Source organism: Melopsittacus undulatus, chromosome 1, assembly GCF_012275295.1.
Source record: "Melopsittacus undulatus isolate bMelUnd1 chromosome 1, bMelUnd1.mat.Z, whole genome shotgun sequence".
Lineage (NCBI taxonomy): Eukaryota > Metazoa > Chordata > Aves > Psittaciformes > Psittaculidae > Melopsittacus > Melopsittacus undulatus.
The window spans coordinates 9,803,412-9,830,545 of NC_047527.1; the positions used below are offsets into that span (position 1 = coordinate 9,803,412).

General features: G+C 38.2%; 1 protein-coding gene across 1 annotated transcript in view; it reads left to right on the plus strand.

Moving 5' to 3' along the window:
* The window catches only part of ASAP1 (ArfGAP with SH3 domain, ankyrin repeat and PH domain 1), a 118,116-nt gene that overhangs the window by 34,130 nt on the left and 56,852 nt on the right, over positions 1-27,134 (plus strand). Inside the window, exons 2-4 of the mRNA XM_034069793.1 lie at positions 13,605-13,677; positions 22,427-22,572; positions 24,927-25,001. Coding sequence (XP_033925684.1) covers positions 13,605-13,677; positions 22,427-22,572; positions 24,927-25,001 — 294 coding nt within the window. The remainder of the gene's footprint in view (positions 1-13,604; positions 13,678-22,426; positions 22,573-24,926; positions 25,002-27,134) is intronic.

Consider the following 27,134-nt stretch of genomic DNA (forward strand, 5'->3'; position numbering starts at 1 on the left):
ATATTTATATATTCAATATATATTAATTTAGTGTACATTACAAGACTGTTGTATTTCATAGACATACAAAGCAGTGTTATTTTTTAAGGAAAAGGAGAAAATTCCATCTTCATTTGTATGCCTCTGCTGAATTAAATTGCATTTGGAGGTTTTCATTTTTTATTAAAAAAATAAACTGAAGAAGCTACAGAAATCTAAAAATTAAGAAACTCTTTCCAGCTAAGTAAAAGCCTTGATGAAAAGCTGCTACATTTATTGGTGATAACATTTTGTTACATCCCATATGTTCTGTTTGTAGCTTATTCGCAACCTTGCAAGAGCTACTGTGCCTTAACTTGAAATACTGCAGCCTACTAATCTCCTGTTGTTCCCATACCTCAGTCTGTCTGGTTTTTGTGTGCAATCATTCATCCATTGTATGATCTTCTTGAGTATCTTTAAGACTGATGTTGATGTGTTAATTATATATAAGGACTAACTGCATCCGTTAGAATTAGCTAATATGACTTTTAAAGTGGGTTGGAATGTATGTATTGCTTTTGAGAACCAAGGTAACTTTAAAATAAATGCAATAAACTAATGACTTAAATATTAGTTTTAATATTGTGCTGGGGGGGATTGTGTAGTTTAAAAAACATTGGACTAAAATATGAATACCTTAGTGTCCAATTAAATAGACTTTCCTATGTATTTCCCACTTCTGGGTGGGCGAGTTTAAACTATGCAATTGCTTTATCCTATGTTTAAGCATAAGCTATATTTTCTAGTTACATATTATAGAAGAATGAAAGGCTACATGCTAATGATCAGCTTTGTCCATGTACTCCTGTTATCCTGTGGTAGCAGTCTCATTTTTCATGAGCTTTCTCAAATTCCTATCTTGATCCTGAGTCATACATTAGATTGCTTATTTTAGAGTAGCATATTGCCAACCTGTATGCTTTTGAAGTGATATATATTCTCTTCATCTGTAAAACTAATGTTTAAAAAAACCCAAACAAAATAAACCTAAAACCCAACAATATTTTCCTTCTCAGTGGTGTTTTCCAATTCTTACTGTATACAAAAGTGTTATTTCCAACCTTTGGTTTGCCCCAAGTGCTTTAGTTTATATTCTAGCTAATCCTGTGGGATATGCCATTTGATGATTCACTGAAGCTGATTCTACTCTCGCCTTCCTTGATTCTTCTTGCAGAAGACAAGTCTCAGGGAGCCATGTGTTAAATCTCCTCAAATAAGTAGTAGTATTCTGAGACAGACGCCTCTCCCAAAGGGGAAGATGAGAGAAAACCTACTTTCCATAAAATATTTAATGTCAGAAGGAAATGTTAAACTGGTTGTTGGTGGTGGTTGGGTTTTTTTTGTGGGTTTTGGTGTTTGCTTGGTGTCTTGTTGGGGTGGTTTTTTACTTCTAGCAAAATGAACTAGAAGTCAAGAGCTGCTGCTAGAATGTGGCTGTTACTGAGCAAATGCTGTTGCTGTTAGTGGAGCAAGAATATTGATATAGAGGTAGTTAATGCTCATTGCTGTTATATGTATGATATGCTATGTGGATTATGTACAAGGCCTATGTTTTATCTGACAAGTGTTATTTTACAGAGCAGGGTTTGTTGCACAGGTATTTGATAGTCAGGGTGGGTGTATGCCTGGGAGTCCAGCTAAGTGTTAGCAGGAGTGATTTAAGCCCTGGCTTGAGGAAGAAAAGGATGATTGTACGTGGTCTTGTCTAGTTCTACTGAACTTGAACATTCTACTTTGGTGCTATGTATATGGGGAAGTTATCTTTGACTAAGGTTTTGCTTTTGAATCTGTGGAACTTGAATGCCTTTGAAGCCCCAGGTCCTCAAACAGTTACCTCTCTCCCATCTAAGACTTTTCTCTTCTTGAAAACTCTGGTTTTGGCTAACTTGCATGAGCTGTTTCACTGTGCCTCCCAAAATGATTAAATAATGTAATTGAGAAGTGTCATAAAATTAAGGGGTGAGAGGGTAGGGGGCAGTTAAATACTCCCTGGCAAAACAGTTCTTTGTCCAGCTACTTGCGCAGCTATGTAAGAATGTGGCATTATTTCTATTACCAATATTCAGTTAAATCTGTGATCAGACAAATCAGTTGCATTTTCTAAATGGAAGACTGTAGCTATTTTTATATCTGACAGTATTTTTATGTTGCTAGTGTAATTTAGGTGTGTTTAGCATCGTGGATGTAAAATATGTCTGAAGATTAATATTAAGAAAATGTATAGAATATTCTCTAAGGGCTTCTGTTCTCTAATGCAGTCTTGAAAGAGAACTAGCGTGGGACTATTTTTACCCAACACAATACTATGTTGAAAGATGCTATGAAGTAAGTAGCAGTTTCCTTGCAAAGCACTTGTACTGTTGCCTAACATACTGGAAATTACAGCTAAATTCATACAAATTTCATTGTAGTTTTAAAACAATACCTTGAAAGTTTGTATTTGAAGTGCCCTTCTCATGGAAGGGAAAGTGGTAGCTTCTGCGTTGCCCCAACTACTTTGTCAGGTCATGTACAGTTTGGGCAAATTAAGGATTTCAGTGGTGCTGGTATATCATTTTCTTTCCCTCCTTGATTGATTGCTGTAGCTTATGCACTTGTATGGAAGTCAGAAGTTGATTTCTAGTCTTAACTGGTTTGCCAGTGCTCATCATGTGTGCCAGCCCTTTCAAACAAACCCTGGAGAATCTAACTGGACAAGTGGCTTTGCTTTAGCTTGGATATTCCTTCTTGTTCCACTGGATTTTACTTGGATATTGAGGAAGCATATCTCACTCTGATCTTGAGCTGTATCTAGAATGATTCTACTAATAAAAGCATACATATCATTACATAATATGTATTACATATTTATGGAATGGGGTTTTTCTATCCCATCTTGCTTTTTAGGTCTGTTGGTTTTCTTTACCATAGCAAAGATGAGATGTGCATCTTAGTTTTCTAATGCCTATTGCGCGTTGATCAAAAACAGTGAAAGGTGATATAGGAGGAGGATATTTTTAGATGAGGCTTTTATTAAAGTTTAAGAATTGACCATTCTGATTATCATGTTCCCTGTTGTGTAATTCCCCCCCCCCCCCCCCCCCCCCCAAATTAAATGTTCAGAGAATACGTTTGTATTGAAGAACAGGACATGGCAGTTCAAGTTTAGCTCTAATGTTCCACATCTCAGTTATGTTCTTGTGATTACTTTCTTTTTTTGGAAGGAGAGATTCAAACCCCCTCTTGTGCATTTTTTAAATCGGCTCTAGCCAAAGTCTAATCATAGTGATTAGAAACACAACTCGTGCTATTTATTGTAAATCTTGATTCCATTTTTAACTTTTGCCTTAAAAACAACAAAAGAATTGAATGTTTGCTTATTTTCTAGAATACTGATACTGCATTGTTATTCTCCCTCCTGCTGCTATCCTATAGTGTCAATCTACATTACACACTGTAAGAAGAGTTAGATGGGGAGACTATCCTAGCTGGTCATCTGAATGCAGCTCCGAATTTCATAGTAGGTGGTGGTTACAGCTTTAATATAGTGTGAGATTGAAGTCTTACTGAGTCAGAGCACTTTCCAATAACAAAATGAAACTGAGTTAAGCAGTGTCCCAGACTGGGAATGCCTTTTATCATTTTAAAACTAATTAAACTCTTAAAATCTGCAGCTTGGAACAGGTAGACACAATTGTTTATATACATGTGTGTATATATATAACAGCTTTAATATATCTGCTTTCTATATCTGAACAAAATAATTCTGAAATGGAACATTGCAGTCATGCACCAGTGTATGCACTTAACTATTTCTGCAGGGTTAGAAGGAGGAGGAGGAGCATGGATTGTCTCTATTCTCAAGTAAGGGATAATCTCACCTCTCCAGGGTGCAATTTTCTTAAAGAAAAGAGAGTTTGTATTAGTAGCAGTCATGTCTTGAACCATCTTGGTCCACCATGACCATGTTTAAGATGTTCACCATCTCTGTTGTAGCTGATACCAGATATGGACAAGTATCAATACTGATTGAAATCTACAGAGCGAGGCTGTCTAAGTGCCCTGTGTAACTGCCACACCACTGTGAGTCTGGCAGTGCCTGAGTGAGGCAGCGCTTTAATTCTTCCTGAATGTGACTTCTGAGCTTCTGTAGCTTTCATAGAATGTGTGTAATACTTGAAGAATTTTGCTGCCTGAGAAGGTGGGAACAATTTTAACTCGTGGGTCCTGACATAGTGCATCTTCCTGTCTTGACCAGGTAATTGTAGAGTCATAGAATGGTTAGGGTTGGAAAGGACCTTGAAATCATGTAGTTCCAGCTCTTCACATTAGACTGTGTCATCCAAGGCTCTGTCCATGCTGGCCTTGAACACTGCCAGCTTTGGAGCGTTTACCACTTTGGGCAGCCTGTTCCGTGCCTCACCACCTTCACAGTAAAGAATTTCTTCTGTATATCTAACCGGAACTTCCCATTTCAGTTTAAACCCGTTTCCCCTTATCCCATCACTACAGTCCCTGATGAAGAGTCCTTCTCCAGCATCCTCGTAGGCCCCTTCATAATACCTGTGAGTTACTGGGATAGCTTAAACACAGAACATGCTGCAAAATGTCTTGTGGTTTCAACAGAAAGAGAAGAGTTAACGTGAGAGGAAAATACTTTCTGGTGTTTGTTGTGGCAGCTGAACAGCTCTCCTGTTAGTGAAATTTACAGTCAGATATGATGGGGGGAGCAATTCTCCAGAAACTTTCATGGGGTTTTCTTCCAATTCAGATTGCTAAGAATCACATTTCTTTCTAACAAATGTCTGTCTGCTGGCGTATCTATTTAGTGAATTGGTGTTTATGCTGTTTGTGTGCCATCTTCACTTTGCTTCATTTGAAAGACCTTACCTCAACTGTTTTCTGTCTTCTGATGTAGTTAGGTTTTGATTTTTCTAGAAAATAAATAATCTGGTTTTATTTTGAGCTGGTTTGGATTTTATTTAGTTATGTCTTCTCCATATAGGCTTTTTAGGTTACAGTTTGTTAAATGAAAATGGCGCTTTATAGTGTATTGGGGTTTTCAAGTTACAAGTGCCTTCAATAAATTAGTTTAAAAATTAATTTATATGCTATTTCTGTAGAACTATTTATTTGTATGAGGGAAACAACATTTCATAGGGTATTATTGGGTGGCCAATACTTGAACAGAATAACACATTTCAGGGTGATACAATAGAAAGTAATGTATTTCCCCTGGACTTTGAAAGTTTCAGGAGAGGTTTGTTCAGGGACAGAATAGGCTTTTATGTCTTATTCTGTTGAGATCATTCCCTTTGTGTTTTTCAAGCAGTACTTAGTGATTGCTGACGTGGACAAGGAGGATCAACTTGGAGGAAAAAAGGTTGACAATATGCCATGACTACTAATAAGTAGAGCACAACAGAACTGCTTATTTTAAAGCATGGATGCATGTATCACGTAGGCGACTGTTCTATTTGAGTCCTGTGCAACCACTTGCTAGGGCTGTGTAGCTTTAACACTAGCAAAAGTTGTGGGTGCAACTTGGGAATCTTGCTCAGTGTCATCATAGGAGGTGTGGACCTGGCTATGTGTTTGCTGGTTTCTGAGCTTTACCCATGTTTTACCCCATTAACATGTCAGTGAGTGCTGCTGAAGTAAGAAAGAGGTCGAATTGTGCTGTAGTGACATGAAAACTGGAAAGTTTTCTTGACTGCTTTTGCTGTCTGAGGTTTGTAATTAGTAGTAGTAAAACTGCCCTCTCTAATGCAGTGAGTTTGGATGTAATGAATGGTAACCGTTCAACTGGTTAGGTAGTTCAAGGTACATAGTTGCCAGTTTAAGGGTATTATTTCCATTAAGCTGTGGCTGCCCTATCGCTGGCAGTGGTCAAGGCCAGGTTGAATGGGGCTTGGAGCAACCTGGTATAGTGGAAGGTGTCCCAGCCTGTAGTAGGGGATTGAAACTGGATGAGCTTTAGTGATCCCTCCCAGGCCAAATAATTCTGTGATTCTGTGGTGTTTATCACCAAGCTTAGTTTCTACCTGGTGCAAGTTGTGCCTGTGGGGAAAATTTGCTGTCTTTCCCTGGATGTTTTCAAGTGTTGTCACTAGTTGTGGGCATTTCAGCATCTCCTACACAACAGAAGGTAGAAAATGAATGTGTTCTGTATCATCATTCTATCTGGAAACAAATCTCATCATTATATTTTTCAGTTACCTCCTAAAGGTACCTTGTGCACAAAATGAACTGAATGCAAAAATGCTCATATAACTCAGCTGAAAACCTAAAGAAGTAACTTCCCCAAATATTGTTAAGTGTTCCCAAATGTGCCAGAGTGTACACAAGATCAAAGGGCTGCTCCATGCTCATTAGGAAAAATGTGATGCTAACTTAATTTCATCTAGAAGTAATCATGTACAGATAGCAATGAGTATCTATGTTCAGCAAATGCTTTGGGTGGGAGTCTGATTGCAAAGAGGAATCCAGAGGTCAGTTGTCAAAACCAATTGCCATTAGCAATACTGGACTTTTTAGAGGTTTTACAAGCAATATCTACTCAGCTTCCATTTGAGTAATGCTTGAAGAATAATTTGGTGACTATTATTTTTGCAGTTCTCTAGAGACTGCACAGAGGAGTTGCTCATCTAATGTGACCTTTACAGCACTGAAGGGCTGATGATATTTCTCACATATACCGGCTAAGAGGGAGGCTGTTGCATTGCATCAGGCCCTGTAATTGACAGTAGGAGATATGGGGGGAGTTCAGCTAATGGATTGCTGTTAAGCTTTGGCATTTCCTGAAAAGAAAGATTTACTGGAAAAAATGTATTTCCTAAATTCAATTACTGATTGGTTATGGTTAAAAACTGCAGTTTGGATGAGGTTTTGAGCAACCTGGTCAGAGGAAAGTGTACCTGCCCCTGGCAGGGCGGTTGGAACAAGATGATCCTTAAGGTGCTTTCCAACCTAAGCCATTCTGCGATTCTATGGAAATTCTTGAAGCTTCCAATTTTCAGGGAAACCACAATTTTTAAAAAATATATTATCTTTTAATTGGTCTCAGTGGAAGTAGCTGGTACATGATAGTGCATGAGGTGATGTTGGCAGCAGTTATTACAGTGCCAAGTGCTTACTGATGTGTTGATTTTGTTTTCTCTCATTTGGATCCTTTTGGGATCTTTTACACAAAGGGATTAAGTATCTCTAGAAAATTCTTAACCAGTCCCCTACTTTTGTCATGTAGACCTGTGCTGAGGCCAGCAGCTGGAAACAGACTTTGCCAGTCCAAAATGAGTGGGGAGGGAGGGACAGGAAGGATGGTTTGAATTGCTTCTCCACATACAAAATGAAGTGAGTTTGGTAGTCTGCTGCTGTCTGAGTGGGTAAGATACAAGAGGCCAACACCTGACTTTTATCTTCTTTGGTTGTATTACACTGGGAAAATGGTGGGGTTTTGTATTGTTGCAATTTCTTTGGCATGTAATAATGTAACAGCCTGCCTACTCTGCATTTGTTATCCATCTGATAAAGCTTGTATTTTGTTGTGAAGAAAATAGATCCTGGTGCTGAAGAGCCACAACTTTGTAGAGTGCCGTTGCTCTGCCTTGTTGTATGGACACTGTAACTGGGACTTGAGCAGACAGTAACTGTATTTTCCAGTGCAAGCAATAGTAACTGTCAGTCATTTCTGTGCCAGGGTTTAGATCAGTGTGTGAATTGGGAAGTGAAAGACTTACTGCTTATAGTCTCTTGAAGTCAGTGTGTTGTCTGTGTATTCTCTATGAAATGAATCTTGTATCTGACAATACCTGTGTCACTACAAAGCATGTGTGTACCCATTTATGTGTATAACCTCAAATATCTTACACTTCACATGGATTGCTTGGTGTTTTAATATAGGAAAATGTGTTCTTAAAATACATGGAGGGGTTTTGCCCTGAGTGCACAGACTGTTTATGCTTTCATGGCCTTCCAGATTCTCTCACGGGTTTGTCCCGTGCAAAATACTATAATTGTTTAAAACACTTCTGTTTTGGTATATTACTTTTGTGGGTGGGTTTTAGTAGTGTTAGGATATGGAATTTTTTTAGGGCAAACGTCTTCCAAATGGGGTGAAATTCTAAACCTCTGCTATGAGGATGAGCAGTTTGTTCCAGTTGGAAAATGCATCTCTGGATAATAATCTACTTGGAGGAATTAATAATGTATGCTGACATATTAATGTGACTGTCAGTGCCTTGAACCACTCTATGATTGTAAGGCTGAAGCAGAAATCAGTGGGGGTTTTCCTCTTGAAATTGTAAAGGTTTTCAAGGTACACAAAACATGTTTGATGTTTTAGTAGGCTGAGTGGACTGAAGGGGCCGTAACATCCTCTGTGCAAATGTGTGTCTGCTTCTGGGATCATACTGATTTATAGCAGAGCTAAATTTAATATGTACATGAACTAAATTTGTGATCAGTTTCTGTAAGAGTAGTTTTACATCAGTCAAGGAAGGAAGATATTTGTGTTGCTTGAAACATCCTTTTAATGTTTATTTGGAATAAGTACATCAGATAGTCTGAAGTATGATTCCTAGTATATAGACTGATATACATATGCATACATACAAATACATACGTATTGGTATCTACCCACATGTATGCACACAGATATATATGTATTTATACATAATGAAAAGACAGAAAGTTCTCAAGAAACAATATGGTCTATCTAAGCATGAGTTTGCAGTTTTTAATACATCAAAGGTTGAGAACAATCCAGAATGGAGCACTTCACACACTGCACAGTAGTACAGTTTCTGGTATAAAATTCAGTAGCTATTAAAATTGGCCCAAGAATAGAAACACCCTTTACTGAGAAGAGGTCAGGTTTTAAAGGGCAGAAGAGAGGCAAAAGCAGTGTCTGCAGGGCTCTGCCTCATCTCAGAGAGAGGTCTGCATTGTGGGTTATGGGATGTAAGCATACCCCTTTTCTAATCTGCTACTGATGTGTGTGCTGTGTCATGCTGGTAAAAGTATACATGTAGCTACACAGTTATGTACATCAGTGATCCATTGGTAGGACTTGCCTTCCTCCTCCCCAGAATTAATCTGGTTTTGTTTCTTCAGGTGGACAAGTTTTTCAGTTTTTATATTTGTATGAATAGCTACCAGTAAATGTAGATGTTGAAAAGGAGAGTGCTGTAAGAAGTCTTGCCTCTGAATGTGAAATGGTCATTCTAAGTATTCAATGCCCATACTCTGATGGAAGGTGAGCTAAATCCACAGTGCTCATAAGGAGCCCCTGTTTTTCCTGGAGCTAAGGTCATCACAGCAGTCTTTGAACTGAGTCACAGTGTATAGCCAACGTGAGTTCTCTGGTATGAAGAAGGAGAGACACCACTTTCTTCAGTAGTACAGATCTGAATGAGGTTGGTGGTTTAAAATTGCAGTCCAGGTTCAAAGTAGTTGAATTTTAACTGAAAAGAGAAATGAAATCTGAGGTGACTGTCTGGGGGGTTTCCAAACTGATCTTGCATGATCAGGATGTTTTCTTATTGAGCATAAGTTTCAATATAAGGGAATGCAGCAATATGAAACCTTGACAGGGCATACGTCAGAGATCATGCGTAGCAAATCTGCTATGCATGAGGGGCAAGGAGTTTTCCTTGCTTAATTTTATATAGGCAGTCAAAATAGAATGGGTTTTGTTTTTTTCCTTAATTTCTTCATTAATAGGTGTCAGGAGTTTTTGTGAACCCTAATTTTGCATTATTTTGAATAAAGATGGAGCTTGTCTCACAGATGATCATTGTCAAGAATAAAGCTTTGTTCATCCAAGGAGATGGTAAAGCTGTGTTGCAGGTACCTTTAGTAGATTATGTCTTTTCAGAATGCATCAGATGGTATGAAAAGGATCTCTCAGGGAAGTTAAAAAGGCCTCCTGGGAACTGGTATCACAGAAATGAAGAAAGAAGCATTTTTCCAGGGTGATAAGGAAGAGTTCAGTATGTAGGAAGGGGAATACATCTGAATACCTAGAGACTGTCACAGAGACTCCTTGGTTCTGTAAGGCATTGGAGTTTTCAATAATGTAAGTGTCCCTTTTACTGGCAGATCAGACTTTGTGTTTTTGAATATGGGAAGTAAAAATATTTAGTATTCTGAATGCTGGAAAATAAAATTAATGGATACTTCAAAGTGTGCTTTCCCCTAAAAGGGGGAAGCAAGGGTTGTTCTGTCTAGTTTAACATACTTAAAAGGTAACTTTACTCTGGAATAATAATTGAATTGAGCATTAAGTGCAGCTTAATTCCTTTACAGCAGAGTGCAGCTAAAAATCATTACCAAATGACATTTGAAAGGAATGTAGTATACTTGGGCACAAACTGCCTACAGTTACGTAAAACAAAAAGAAACCACCAAAAAGCCCCCACATAAACCCACTCCAAAACCCCCTAAGTAACAGTTTGTGTGTACCTAGAATCCTATGTAGGCTTGGGTTTCCACTGCAGTAGGCATTTCACTTATTGCTCAGGTATTGGGTTGTAAGTGTGCACGGATATAGAGAGAGTTTTGGTCTAAAAGAAGAACTAGTTCACATAAAGTTCCTATTTGCAAATACGAAAGTACAAGGTTGACCTGTGATGTTATTCTGACTTAGATCACTGGCTCCTTCAGGCAGTGAACGTCATCTCTGTGTATCACTTCATCATTGATTGCTCTTAAAATAATGAATGCTCCCTTCCTCTTGCTCCCACACTGGTGATTAAGTTTAATTTGATAGCAGATCCAATTTGAAAGATTTTTCTAGTCCATTTGTCCTAGACTTCTAGATTGATAACATTAGGAACACGTACTGTCTTTCTTGGAGTTTTTGTATTTTTCTCTTCCTGTATCCAGTTTGCTTCGATATTAGAACTTAGGACAAAGCTGTATCTCTGAAATCTCATCAGTGTTAATGATTGTCTTTTTTCCAAGATACTTGCTTCAAATTCTTAGGATATCTGGCATTCAGACTCTCCAAGGACAAGTGAATCATATTTTTTCTGGTCACTAAAGATGGAGAGAACTTCAGTAGAAATGTATAACAGCAGTCTGGCATAGAATGCAGACAGAAGTAAAAGCTTTTGACAGTGTTTGCAAAGGAATCACCTGCTGTGCACTGTCTGGAAAAGGAACACGGAGTTCTTAATTTATTAAACTCAAAAAATTTCTGTCAAGGTGGAAGTCATGTAAAAACCATAATTATACTGGGAGCAAAAGTTCTGAGTATTTGAATCTGTTCTGCTGCAAATAGAAAACTAGAGATAAATAATACTAGAAAGAACTTTAATTCTGTGGTTCCAAATGTTCTACTTTTAACTACTGCGGAAGTCATGTGATTCGAGAATATGGTGGTTCTTAAAGAACAGAAATACTGCATCTTTTTTTGTAACAGATTCTTATGTCGTGTTCTGCTGTAACATTTTGTTTGGTTAAAATTGGACCACTCCAAAATAAAATAGATGAATTGGTTTATCTATATATGATAGAATCACAGACTGGTTTGGGTTGGAAGGGACTTTAAAGCTCGTCTAGTTCTAACCCCTTCCAACCTGGCCTTGAACACTGCCAGGAATGGGACAGGCACAGCTTCTCTGGGTGTCCTATGCCAGTGTCTCACAGGGAAAAACTCACCTAAATTTACACTCAGGTTAAAGCCGTTCCCCTTTGTTCTATCCCTACATATCCACATAAGAAGTTTCCAGTTTTCTTGTAGGCCTGCTTTAGGTACTGGAAGCTGCTTTAAGGTCTCTCCAGAGCCTTCTCTTATCCAGGCTGAATAACCCCAACTGTCTGAGCCTGTCTCCACAGCAGAGGTCCTCCAGCTCTCTGATCATCTTTGTGGCCTTCTTTAGATTCACTCCAACAGCTCTACATCCGTCTTATGTGGGGACCCCTAGAGCTGAACACAATACTGCAGGTGGGGTCTCATGAGAAGTGAACAGAGGGAGAGAATCCCCTCCCTTGACCTGCTGGCCATGCTTCTTTTGATGCTGCCTGGAATTTGATTGGCTTTCTGGGCTGAAAGTGCATGCTGCCAAGTCATTATTTGGCTTCTCATCAACCATCACTCCTAAGTCCTTCTCCTCAGGGGTGTTCTCAATCCATTCTCCACCCAGTCTGTATTTGTGCTGGAGGGTGTAAGTGTGCATACAGTGAAACATGCACTTGAATTTACCTAGTAGCATTATTCTCGTGCATGGCCATCTCCACTGTTTAACACTCCTATTGACCTGGAGCTCCTGCTGTGGGGGTTTTGGTTTTATTTTGAGCTTCAGTGTCCAGTGCAATGTACTGAAATCATCTCAGCTTTGATAGTGAAAGCTCTGCTCACTGGTTATGTTTTCACTCATAATGTTGCTGGTAGTAATCCTCTATGGTGATGTGCATCCTGCAATGGGAGTAGCTACCATTCTGCCTTAGCGTGCCAGTCTCCAGGTACCAAAGCCACAGGAGCTCTAAGCTTTTAAACAGTTTGGATAATATTCTACCCCAGGGTCTCTGCAACAGGCAGAGTTGGGCTGCTACTCCAGCGGTAATCTTGAGTAGTTCTCCAGTCTTCAGTGATTTGAACATAAATGTAATATGGCAAATGCCTCCTGCTTCATTAAAACTTGAGATTATTAATCTGATGTTACTTTCTGTGATGGGGAATTGCTTATGACCTAAATAGGGGAAAAAACACAGGATTTAACTCATGATTAAATGATTTAAGCATTTCTGTGTATGTTCTCTGTGGATAGCTTCAGTGAAATTAACTGGATCATTGCACACAGGGCCTGCGCAGGACAGTAGCTTTTAAGTTTCTTGATTCCACAAGTCTAGGCTAATGTTTGCTTTGTTTTAGTTTTTGCTTTATCATAATAGTTCTTTCTCACACTGATTTGATGCCTTACATCAGATTGGGAGTGAGTAGGGAGGAGTGATGTTGCTTAAAAAGGAAAGTACCTAAAAAGCTAATCCTGAACTCATCATTACTTAGTAACATTTCAGTCTGGATTTTGAAACTATTGCAGAGAACTTGAAGTTCAGAATTGCGGAATCCTGAAAATGCATGTTTGGCTATTATAATAAATATTTCCTTTCAGTCATGTTATGCTGCACAAAATCAGATCTTAGTCCTTTTGATATTTTTTCATCTGCTCTATTTCTAAAATTATCTTGTGGAGTTTAGTGCAAGAGGTTAGTGTGATAATCTGTGTCTATAATTGGAAGACTATTACTATGGGAAAACCACAGAAGTTAGCAATTAGTTTAGTAGAAACTGAAGGGCTATAGGAGCATCTGCTATTTCTTTTTTTTTAATATATTATAATTTGAATAAATGTTTTGTCCCTTGCAAAACTGACGTAGTATTTGCCTTTCAGCACTGTCACTAGTGCTCTGCTGTGCCGCCAGAGCACTTTCAGTTCAGTTCTTTAATTAGTCTTGAAGGGGTGACTGACCTCAGACCCTCCTGCAGGCTGAATATGTTGTATTGGCAGTTGTTTCCAGCCTCTGAAACTAATTTTTTCTGGTGTTCCATGGATTGCTGAAGTGAATATTGAAAGTTTGTTTATTTTTTGCTATTGTAGGCATTGGATCAAGACAGAACTGCTCTACAGAAGGTGAAAAAATCTGTGAAAGCAATATATAATTCGGGGCAAGGTAAGACATTGTTTTCAGTTTCACATGAGAACCCAAGGATTTGATTTCCAGTTTGGGAAGTGTCTTGCAATTTATCCTGTTGAAGTGTATAGCAGAAGAGATGCGTATCTGCTTAGAAGTGTTTGGACGTAGAAATATTCTTTCTTTGCTTCTGATTAAGCATCATATATATGTGCTCTCCAGTTCTTAAACCCTCAAATTCCTTCTCAAAGGCCTCTGGGAGTACTCCCATGGGTAAGTTTTCCTGCTGTGATGATATTTCAAGCAGTTACCTCCAGCTAGAATGGTGACAACAGTATTCTAGACTGCCTTTACGGAGTGCACTTCTAAGAGATACAAGAGTGAGAACTTGCTAAAAGGTTTAAAAAATAAAAGGAAATATCTATAGGTAGATGTATTTTGTTTTAGCATGTGTTCTCCCCTTGTGACATGGACAATAAAAATTATATATTTCCTCTCTTACCTAAAATAGTGGAGATTTGTCATTATGTTGTTTGTTCAAAGGCACTGTTGGTGTTTTATTGGAGCTGTAGAAATAATTTTGTGGGAGGATAGCTGGAATATGAATTGATGATCCATTTGAGTTCAGTAACAAATCATGATCAAGCACAGATCAATGTACAAATTTGGGTTTGGAGATGTTATAAAGTCTACCTGGCTTCTACCTCTGCTTCTCTTAAGGTCTAAACACTGTGCCAAATGCAGATATGGTAGCAGAGCTGTACACCTTGTACTAACCATGTGTCTGTAAATAGTGAACTTTATAAAAGCCCAGTTTGTATTCCCTAGCAATAGTACTAAGTTTAGCAGGTATTTCCCTTATGCGGAGCCACTTCTGAATGGTGTTAGTTCTGTGTAATTCTGTGTGTTGTCCCATTAACTTGTGGTTATGGAAGTGTGGGAGTGTTTTAATGTATGGTAGGGTCCTGACTTTTCCGCTAATCAGCAATACTGTTGATCTACTAGCATCATGTTTTAATTAGCTTTTCTGTAATTTCAGTTGATGATGTTTTCCCAATAGACTGTGAAGCCTGAAACAAAGTGAGATTACTTTTTGGTAGGGTGGATATTTTAGTTCTGTGCTTATAGAAGTACACAGATGCTCAAAGTAGCTTTTCTATTTTGGAAGTGCCTACTTACCGGATTTCAAACCTAGTGAAAACTGCAGAACACACGAAGTGTTCTGCCTGGTTTGAAATACAGAAATGATACTAGACATTTTAGCTGTCATTTGATTTGAGCCTCATAATAAAATACTGTTTTCAGTGCCTGTAAGTAGGCCACGCTATGGCATGAATCATTCACGTCGATTAAAAGCAATAGAAGTTTGGTTAATGATTTTAATTGTCTGTCTCTATATTTTAAAAGGACCAGAGATAGTCAGGTAGCTGAGTTTTTGTTTATTCTGGGTTTAATTATTTCCTTTTTTGACAAGTCTGGTTTCAAACGTATAAGTCAGTGTTATTTCCTCTGGGTAAAGCAAGCAGTATGCACAATACTCTAGCTCCCTCTTCAGAATGCTGTTGGTGGTAGGCTACATTATAACAGGGAAAGGTGTGCACAGGAGACAGTCATACAGTAATTGAGAAACATGAACTAGTGTTAGTAAAAGCAAGACTGAAAGCATGTGTTACGTGTGTGAAACCTCGTGAGTATAAAGCAACTGAATTAAAACTCAAACTCATTTTGCTGTAAGCCAGCTATTTTCTTATGCTTCAGTGATGAAAGTGGCTTTTGATGTTTAAAGTCACTTAACCCGTACTAAAACCAGCTGTAAAATGCATTGTTGTTTGTCAGTTCAAGAAGGAATTGACTATTTTTGTATTTCAAAAGAAGGCCTCTAACAACAGTTTCAGATCTCAGAACTGGAACTTGTTTCACAAATTTGTTTACCAGAAGGTGAGGCCATGTTTAAACTACTGGAGTAGGAAATGTCTTTTTAAAAACTCCCCTGCTTCACAGTCCCCTTTCAGAACTCAGCTGGGCTGGTGAGAAATGGTTATCCAAAGGCAACAGAAATTCTTCTCTCTTCAGTTCAGTAATCCAATTTATACTCCTGCAAAAAATCATAGGTAGGATTTTGGGGGCTATATTAGTGGGGCTTTGGGGTTTGTTTTTTGCCTGGAGTTACATTTGAAGAGTGGCATTCACACATTGCAGTATCTTATACAGAATTCGTCAGAAAGCCCTAGCTCTCTGTTGTGTTGATTCGTTCCTCTTCATTGCTGAATGATGGATCACAAGGGACTCTCGTATGTTACAAAGAGAGCTTAAAAGGCCCCTGAATACTTTCTGCTTTTTATGTACATCATTCACCCATTTGTCATATTTAGATTTAGACCTTCTGCAGTGGAAAGGAAAACATAGCAGCCCAGAAATGTGGAAATCCCTTAGAAAAGTCCCATCCCTTTTTCCCCAGTCTGAAAGTACTGTTTGGGAAAGTATTGTTTATGAAATCCAGTGTGACACACAAATTGATGCCTCTTTCTCACCACTTCCTCCTTATCTGCCTTGCTGTTTACTTCAGGCATGATAGATTGCATCTGTAAGCAGAACCCATGTTAACGTGAGCGGTGCTTGAACTTCATGGAGAATCTGTTCTGACTGGCTTTCCCATAACATTTGGATTGAATTGAAGCAGACGTGGATTGCACAATTAGTTTTGTTGTAGTTTTTCAATAGCTCATTTTCATTACTTCGCTGGTATAACTCCCAAATATAGCCAAAAGAATTTGCACAATAGAGTAATAAAACCATAAAACTCCATGCAAGCCCCACAGTACTGAGCCGGATCAGCTCAGTCCACATGGCCTCCTGCAGTGATCAACAGCAGATGCTTGAGGAACTAGAACAGTGCAAAGATGGGAGTATATTTTTATAAGTTAAGTATTTTCAAACACTTTCTTAGCTCACAGTGGTCTGAAGGCTCGGAATTATCTGAGCTGGGACCCACACCATGATGCTGGGTACTTGTTAGCAGACTTGTACAGTTCATTTTGTCTAAAGAGTTTAAATTCATGGTAATCTTTATCATTCTTAGTCTTGCATCAGCCCTGTTAAATGCTCTCTTGCTAAGTGATGCTGAGCATGCTCCTTAGGCCTTAAGTCCCTTGATGAGGAGACTGGCCCTATCCATGTCTTAAAGCATTGGCCTTGGGCCCACCACAATGACACAGCTGATGTGAAATTAAGAGACTTCTGAGGCATGAGGGTTTGTAGGGGGCTTGGAAGTGCCAAAGCTCGCTAGAGTAGTGACAGAGGACTTCTTGGTGGATAAATCAAGACTTGATTCAATCCCATAGATCCTGTCTCTTGAAATAGTTTTTTGAATTGAATTGTTTCCATAATCACCCACAATATCTTTTATTTTGAGGTTTATAGTTGGGGATTCTTTTTACAGAAACTGTATGTTTAATCATCCTTACTCTCCTCCAAGGCAGCATAGACTTTCTTTTCAAAAACCAGGAGGAAGAGGAGTGAATTACAGGCAACAGAGCAGAAACTGCATACTGTAATAAGGGTTTAAGCACACAAGGGTGATGCTTCTATGTTGCTCTACTGCATGCTGTATTTCTTAATAATTTCAGATGTTCAGCTTTGTTTTGCTTGATATTGAATGTCAAGATGATGTAACTCCAGAACCTTTCTTTATAAGGTTCTTGAAGTTAAGAGTGTTTTCCCTCACATATAACCCTGCCTAATGCACATGTTCACGCACTGGCCATTCAGCGTGGGATTCCACAGGTAATTTGGGAGCTACCTAGATGTGAGCCTGTTGCTCTGTGCACAACTAATGATGTATGTAGAGACTTCTAGGGTGAGATACACTGGACTGCCTCTGCATTTACAGTAGGATGAGCTGTGCTGTAATTTCTCCTGTGTTGAATGTAAGGGGAAGGGGTAGACCTGCAGCTCCAATATGGGTATCTTTGTTGTAGGGGTTTGTGTTTGGACTGATTAATGTCATCTTTAGGGTCAGCTTTTATTTCTCTTGCCCTCAATCATTTATAGTATTGTAAGGAAAAGAAAACAGAGTTTATCACTATGAATCTTACTTCCTAACTCATACGTTATAAAGTGATGTGGACCTTATCACTGTTTCATACAGGATTTCACTGGTGACCTCCCTCTGTTGAGAAAATGAACTCTTTATTCTTCCCTTTCCCCCATGACATCTTTTTGGCCCCTTTCCTCTGTGTGAGGCTTATCCCTCTTAGCTGAATTCTTTTTACTGTTTTGGTGGGGGACAGACCTTCTCAGAAATCCAAACAGATCATTTAATGTGGTTTTCTTGGCCCCATGTGTTCAGTGATCCACTGGAGGGGGGATAGTTGTTTTTTTAAGTAAACATTTAGTTTTATGAAACCTGTTTGTTGTTCAGCATTTTGTGTTTATCTACATGTCTACCAATGCTGTTCTGCACTGTAGTTTCTACAGATTGCCTGAGGAATATGTAAGCATTACTGCTCTGCTGGTGCAGACTGGAATTCTCAGTTTCCTCTGGAATTCTTATTAAAAAATAACCCTTATATTTGCTTTTCATTCTCATTGTAGTATAGAGGCTGTTATAAATAAGATGCTTTACTTTACAGCGATGCAGTTTACCTGTTTTATTCTTCTGTGTGTGGGTCTGAGTGAATTGCCATTACTCATTTTGTCAGCTTTTATGAATTCTACTCTTAGCACTTGGATTTGGTATAAATCTTCTGAAGCAGAGCTGAAAGAAAATCCTTCCATGAGAACTTCCCAAGCATGTCAGCAGTGAACACAGGTGCAAAAAGAAGTCATTTACCTTTCTGGGCTGGTTATCTCTCCGCTTTACATGGTCTTGCAGACTCCCTGAGGCACTCCTTGCACTGGGAATCTTTGAGAGAGGCTTTTATTACTTTTCCCTTCAGCAATGTCAGTCCAAAAGACATTATTTTTATCAATGCCAGATAAGAATATGGTGCCCGAATATACTTTTTCTTTTCTATTACTTTTTCATTACATTTCACCTTTGTGAAGGATGAAATGAAAAAGGATGCAAACTTCTTTTGCCATCCTTTTTAACCTCTCCAGCTTGCTTGCTTTTTCTAAAGTCTTTCTGAGTCTTTTTTTCATTCATAAATGCAGCTTGGCTCTGACCTTAGTTATTTTTCCTCCAGCTACCCTTGGAATAAAGCCATTTTATGAAGTGCAACATAAAAATAGCTTCAAGCTGATCAGGATTCTGAATAATTACATTATTAGTAGTATTATTAAGTCTTTGCAGACTAATATATATGAACAAAACTCTTAGATGAAGGAGACTTTAAGGCTTAAATTTTAGTGCTGTGTTTTCTAGCTTCACTGTATAAAGGCTGTTTTTCAGCCTCTCTTCACAGTAGTTGTTCTTCAGTTTCCTTACTTAATATGCACAATTAGACATGAATTTCACTCTGTTCTGAAGCATATTCTAAGTTCTGGTAATTATTGAATGGGAAATAAGCATAGCACTTAATGAACGTTGTTTCAGTGAAAGAGTTCAAATTCTTTGTATGCCTTGGGAATCCTGTTTGAGTCTTCTGTCTTTGTCCTGGGAAAAGTTTTTACCACAAGTTGACTTCAGGTGACTGTGTGGGGCAGCAGAACAAGGTAGGATTTAGCCCTATGAGTCCTTAAGCGCTGGATGCTCGGGGCTCAGAGTAGATATGCTCTCTGCTTCTGGTGGGTACTGCTGTGGAGCAACAGGCTGCTGTAAGCTGCTGAGGCTGCCGTTTTTCCTCACTTTCTTGGATCTGCATCTTCAGATGTGTTTGTATTATTTCCTCTTAACATGTAATCCTCAATATACAGGTTATAGAATGGAAGTATGGGATGCCACAACATTGCTGTGCACTGCACCCTACCAAGGTTTTCTCTAAGGTAAATCCTGTGCTGGGTGTTTCTCAGAGGTGACAGGGTGGATTATGAAAAAGATGCATACATAAGGATGAAATTCCTCACTATGAGGGTGATGAGGCACTAGAAAAGGTTGCAATGAGAAGCTGAGGCTGCCCCATCCCTGTTAGTATTCAAGGCCAGGCTGGATAGGGCTTTGAGCAACCTGCTCTAGTGGAAAGTGTCACTGCCTGTGGCAGGGGGCTGGAACTGAATGAGCTTTAAGGTCCCTTCCAACCCAAACCATTCTGTGATTCTATGATCTTTCAGCTCAGAAAATACCACTGCTGTGTCTGGTCCAATATGTGTCTTTATGCTACATCTGCTGTTCTGTAGTGAGGTCCTAACCATGGGCTCACTTACTGGATGCCCTACTAGATCCCATTGGGTAGTGATTAGTGAGGCCCCTGCCTATATTCGTTTTGAAGGGAGTGGGTGTACAGACTTAGTTGCGCATGGTCCTTGCACTTTGCAGGGAGCTGCTGAAAGAGAAGGATGTCTCTCTCTGGGGAAGCTGTTTTGTTTTCATCATAGTACTGAGCTTTGTTTATGGTACTGAGAAGATAGGAACTGGTTGAAGACAAGCATTGTCTTTCATATATACTGTTTTCAGTATCATGCCTTCCTCTCTAGGATTATGAGTCCTTCCTACAGTACTTGTATCTAAGGAAGTAAACATTCATGTTATAGCTTTCTCTTTGCAAAGAAAATTCTATTGGGACACTAGGAAGTTGTTTCTGTGTTTGCATGAGGCACTCATGTAAGTACAGGGAGATTAAAGCATGTGTTTTGCTCTAAGCATGTTGGCTTACATATGTTGCATTTTAGCACAGGCTACGTTGCCAATTCAGTTTTTCATGTGTCTGCCTTCAAGGTCAAGTAGGGAACAACCTTGCCTCTTCAACAGAAAGCTTTTTGCTCTCCTTTGGCAAGATATACACTGATAACTGTGTAAAAAATGGAAATCTATTATTTCACAGTACTTGAATGTTGTGTGTGTGGTAACTACAGAATATTCCTTTTACGTCATAATCAAAGCCTCATGTCTAGATTTAGGTGATTTGTAATCTGGGATTCTTGAGAATTTCCTATATATTGTTCCAGGATGATGATCCGCTTCCTGCTTCCTCTTTCTGATGGGGATTTTTTTTTGCCTTTCCACAGATAAAGGAAGCTGCCCTTATCTTCAGCTCTTTTTCAGTCTTTCTACGAAATCACTTTTGAAAATACTCTGTGAAATGACACAGTGCTTAAAAATCAAAATGCTGAGAGCCGTTGTGGGCTTAGAAGGGCTTCACAGGCAAGGATAGGGGTTTCATGATCTAGCAAACTTCCCCTGACCTTATTCCATTCTCTTTCCTTTTCTTTCAGCACTGTTGGGTACATTTGAGCTTTATTATCTCAGGACTGCATAAGCCAAAGCTCCTTCCTAGATAAAGTCTTCTGCGTATATTTATGCAACAGCTTTTAGGTCAAAACAAAATGCAGATTTTATTATTATATGGTGGTTTCCTTGGATTTAATGCTAAACCACTGGATTAAAACCGTATGGTTTTGAACAGTTTCATTTACAAACATACTGCTTGAATTACAATTCCATATTAACATATGATTAAATATTTGGCATTTTGAAAACCTCAGTGTTAATGTCTGCTTAGGATGGAACTTGTCAGATATGTGGGATTTGAGCTTTGTTTTGGATAGATAAATATTGCCAATATTTTTTTGTCATTTTATAGGCCTTCACTAGTTTTTGTTGGAGCTTTAGTGCACTGCTGTTTTGAGTACCCATAATACCTTAAAATTGTGATTGTTTAACTCTGCATCAGCTCTTGGTTAATGTCAAAGTATATTCATGTATTTTGGGGCATTACCCACAAGCCTTGTTTGAAACTTATGTTTTCAGTTTTCTTCCCCCCCATTCCTTGTAATTCAGATGCTCTCAGGCAATATGACAGCTTGAAGAATATAAAACGTGTGGGTTTGTGGTAAAAACATGGTACCTATTGGCAAGTATTTTCTCTTTTCTTCCCCCTGTCATTACACACATCATCTAGTTCAGTAGCTCTGTGGTTTTGTGTTTGTGGCTGGCAGGAAAAAACCCCATAGTAAGACTAGGAAACTCATTAAAGTAAAATGTTAATTTGATTAATACCACCAATATTCCTCTAAGAGATGGAGGGATGTCCCCAGGGGCTGCAGGGGCAAACATTCTATTTAAAGATACTAAATTGAAATAAGAGAAAATATGCAAACAGATGCCAGAAAGGAAATTAGTAGAAGCAGGAAAAGCATTTTGGGCACAGTGGTTTCTAATTCAGAACTTTCTTCATCCTTGAGTTAAGGATTTTGCTTCCTTTCTCTGAGTTAAATTTCACCATCTTGTTCTGACCTCTCTGTGCATGCAGTTTGCCATTAATATTGAAGCAAGTCCTTGGCGATGTACTGCAACACATTGCATCCTGTGTGGTAGCTCTGGTTTACAAAGCACTTGAAAAGGGAGTATTTGTCTGTAAGACCTGTTTCTTCTGGCAGTCAGATTCAGACTTGGTCTCCTTTTATATCTGGTACTATTGACTTTTTCTGTTCTGTAAATGCCTACATTACAATTAAGAGTAGTTTGCATTACAGTAGACACTTATAAATTCCTGTGTAGCTCACAAAACGAGCACATATACTTATTTGGATTGACCTTTCCTTGATGTTATTACTTTATAGATAACTACAGAGCTTTTATCCTCGATGTGCTACGCATTCAAGTTGCTGATTTAAAAGAAGCATATACCTGTCTATTTGTAAATTCTTTTCAATATTAAAATAATTGGTTTTGACGTTTTCTTCTTTTCAGATCATGTCCAAAATGAAGAAAACTATGCACAAGTCCTAGATAAATTTGGAAGTAATTTTTTAAGTCGGGATAATCCAGATCTTGGCACAGCTTTTGTAAAGTTTTCCACACTTACTAAAGAATTATCAACGCTGCTGAAGAACCTGGTGAGGACTTTCAGACTTCATTAGGTTTTTTCTATTGTCAACACTGGTCTAGGTTTTTAATATTCTTGGGGTGTCCCATCTCCTTTCATGTTCTGTGTTTCATTCTTTCTGCAGTAATTCATTATAATAGTGCATTAAAAAGCTGTTTGAAGATTGCATATGTGAAAATGGCTGTGTCGGTATCTTTAAATTGATCTAGATGAGGTTTGGGAAGAACATTGGCAGTCTTGCAGATGACTTGTTTTCTTCTGAAATTGTACATGGTGCTTGGCTTTTTCCAAGTGCTTAAGGCCTGTTTATCCCACCTCCCTTTTCTCTAAATGTCCTCAGCTAATCTTTGTGCACCAATTATCTTCTGTTCACATCCCTCCTTGCCAAATTATCATATGTGTTTCCATCTGTTAAAGGCTTTTCCCATATTTTGCTCTAGATATGAGACTGTTTTGCTTTATCAGACATGTTTCCAATTCATTTCAGCTACTGTTTTATCAAATCTTCAACAATGTAATAAACAATTCCAACATCTTGCCATATTGGAGTAAGATACTATTATTTAGATGGAATTTCTATTTTGTCTAGCTGGCTATTGCTCAGTAATTTCAAGCCAAGTATTAATGGCTTGAATTGGTTATCCTTAGTGGATACACTTCAAAAAATTAAAAAAGCTGTTCATGCTGTTGTTCATGCCTTTTGACTACTGTTTTTCAAAATTCACATTTGAGATATGAACTTCAGCTTAGCTTAAGTGGAGACAGATTGAAGTGGTTGAGAATGAAAACAACAATAGCTATTTTTCAGTCAGTGTATTGATAAAGTAGAAAGCTTAATCACTTGTAGACTTAATATTCATAATTCTTTTCCTTCCCTGACAAAACTGACATGCAGTGAGTTGTTGGTTGTGATGGATGAGATTAAAAGCCCAACAGAGAATAAATCGCAGAGAAAGAATAATCCTTAAAAATTCCCTGGCTTCTTTTAATTTCCATCGTGAAATAATCTTGTGTGGGGGTCATTAACAATGATTCAAGCTCATAGAAGAAAAAATTAATCTAGCTCTTCAAATAGAATCAAAGCTTAGACTATCTGCTACAAACTCCTTAATGAGTCAGGTGCAGAAAAATGATCTTTGGGGTTTTAATCACTAAAGTGATCAAGCTGCTTTTTCAAAAATCAAGATTGGAGCATTAGTTGTTTGCAATTAAGGATGAAATTTTTATGTGCATGTATTTAAAATTGCATAATGTCAGTTGAAAATGGAATATTGAATTTTTTATACGTGACTTTTGGATATACATGCAGTTTTTGACTGGAACTTTACACCTGAAGAACCTGTTTGAATGGTCATTTAGATATTGTCATCTGTGTGAATCGTCTGTTTCATAAAAGTCCCTTAAAAATCAGTTTTGCAGACTAAAATATGCTGAGAAGACATTATAGGAGAGGGAAGCTGGGCCATACATATTGTGGATGTGAAACACTAATATAACACTTCCCTACTTCTATGGTTTACAAGCAGGAAACATGGGATTTTGCAGCCTTCTTATTGTTCTCCCTGTCCTTTTTTAGCAAGGAACGGGAGAATTCATTGAGTATTTTGGGGGAGAAATGGAGGGATGAAGTAGGAGAGGCAACAGACTTTTCATTAGACTGGGATAATACTGATATACTCATCTGTGCTGTGATCATGACCCTTTGAGAGCTATGCACCCCATATGTGCTCAGATAGGATCACAGCAGAAGGGTTTCCTAAACTGAGGTTGGCAAAGACAAACGGAGCATATCCAGAGATATGTAATCAAACAGGCATGGACTTAATGGGGTGAAATTTAAACTCTGGCGAGTTTAAGGAGATGCCAGATTCCCACACTGGACAGGGAAAGGAACAGTCTTTGCAGCTAGCTGGGAATAATCAAAGAGCTGGTGACTCTCTTTGCTCCTTTTGTTTGAGGCTGAATTAACATGCGGCCTTGCGTGTTGTCTGCCTGTAGCACAGCAGGTCCTTGCTTTTTCCTCAGGAGGTTCTAAGAAACATTTGTTCTAAAGCCTAATTTGCTTCCTAAATAATTAAGCAGTGTTCAAATGTTTGCTACAAGACTGGAGATTACCTTGAGGTACTTTCAGTACTTTGCTTCTATGCTAGCTTTTAATTATTACCCTATATAATAAAGATTAATTGGAATGCTTCTATGTCTGTTTATGAATGTTTAGTGATTCTTCCCAGACGGGAATTTACTATTAATTTCGACATCTGAGGCGTGCGGCTATGGTTTGCGAATTCATTATTGGCAGGGGTTTTGATAAGATCAGAATAAATACTTTCCTGAATTATAACAGTAAAATGTTTTTCTCTTTAGCTCCAAGGTTTAAGCCACAATGTTATTTTCACTTTGGATTCTCTCTTAAAAGGAGACCTGAAAGGTGTTAAAGGGGTAAGTGTTGAAAACTTTATTTAAGGACATGGTTTCAAGTTCAGCTGCCTGGTGACATTTTTCATTCATCCAGGAGAGTATTTCTTACACTGGCACCCATTCATATGTATGTAATCCAAAGAGCAAATTAAAAATTGCCTGGACTCTGATGCTGCTTTAGAATTTTATTATAAATCTGTGTCTTAACATGCCCAGGAAAGCAACGCTTCACAAGATTAAAAAATAGCATTTTTTGCCAAATGCTGCCTGAAAAGTTTTAAAAGAAAAAAACAGTATTTTTGTGCTGTTATAACTTATATCTAGTAAGTATAATGGCAAAGCTTTAAAAAAGCTCTGGGGTTTTGCTGTTTCCAAGGACCTCAAAAAGCCTTTGACAAAGCCTGGAAGGATTATGAAACCAAATTGTAAGTATTTTTCTCCCTTCCCCCATTCCCTCCTCTTCCCAAACCATGTGCTGTATCTGTGGATATAAATGTGAATTATGAGCAAGGCATCTCTTTTGTGGACCTCTCTTCTGTGCTAATAGAGAATATTTTAGCTGCTTTATGAAGTAGTAAAGAACATACTTAATGCACAGATACTGACCATGGTAAAAGGAATTGTGGAGATTTCAGGTGGCATTTACACATAACGGTATGCATAAAATATATCTGTAATAAAGAGTGAGATTTATGTGTTGTCCCATATTGCAGAACCACGTTTTTCTGAGACAAGGATTTTAGTGGAGTTGATGTGGCTTCTGAAATATCTGTGGCTTTAAAAAATATTGTCTTGCGTATAATGCTGCCTTCTTCTGGGTAAAGGATGATTTATAAACATAGGAGATTGCAAACCAATTTTATCATCGTTGAAGTGTTAGGTGGAATGGTTCAGAATGCTCTCAAGGAAATGTGTGGGCAGTTGATTTATCAGAATTCAAGACCCTAAGAGTTAATTCATATTTTGTATCCTTCAATTTATTCCCATTTTCAATCCTATTATTAGTTTTGTCTCATTTGTTTGTAAGCAGAAAAAGTTATGGGGCAAAGCTATGAATAGAAAAAGTCAGGCACTAGAAGTGCTCGCAATATATTATCAATGTTAATAAATGTTCTTACCTCCCTTATAGTAACCTTTGCCTCAAATTCATTACAATGCTAAAACCTTGTGAACAGCTGCACTGCAAACGAGGTTGTTACTAATCTAAGGCAAAAAGGAGATTCCTGTAGCAAAATTGCATCACTGTACTCAGCTGAGCATTAAGGCTTCCATGCAGAGTCGGTGGGTTTGTTCCTTTTTAGTTTAGTACTTTACAGATATTGCATATTTGGCAAAATTATCAATTAGTTATTAATTATAATATAATTAGTTATTATTAATTATAGACAGCAAACTGGTTTAAAACAAGAAATTATTTCTGCCTCTTAAATTGCTATATGTAAAATCAGGGATATCTTTGCAGCCTGTTTACACCGAATGCCAATAAACAGAACTTAGGAGACAGGTATCTCATACAGACTCGATACATAGAATCATGTGTGGAATTTGGTTCTGAATGTGAAAAGGTTACAGAAAGATGCCTGTTGTCTTATTGCCATTTTATTTTTTCCCTTATTGTGAGCAAATTTCACTTAGCCCAAGCAGATATCCCTTCATTCTCTTAGAGAACCCCATTTCCCAGGATTCATTCCAGACCAAATACCAAGTCAAATTCGGAGACTCAGTGATGAGAAGTGCAAGCGTTATGCCTGTCTTAGTTGGAGAAAAGCAGAGTTCCCAACCAGATCAATCAATTCTGTTAATCCTAGATACATGAGCAGCCCCAGTACAAAGCTCTAACTGAAGTCTCAGGATTCCCTTTTAGTTCCATATTTGCATTTCACTATTTCAGAATTTCAGTGTTGGCTTTCTCTAAAAATGTAATGACTGCAAGTCCTGTCATTTACCATTGGTGGTAAACTTAATGTGCTACCTTATTGGTTGTCTTAATTCTTGCCTTGTGAGCATGAAACATACATTCAGTCAATTTAGTCTGCCTTTTTCCTGCCAAATCAGTAGTTTCTATATATGTATGCTTTACACTGAAGTGTATAGAGATGAAAGCTATGGACCACATCATATAGAAATAGTGAGATTTTAATTCTATTCCTCCCT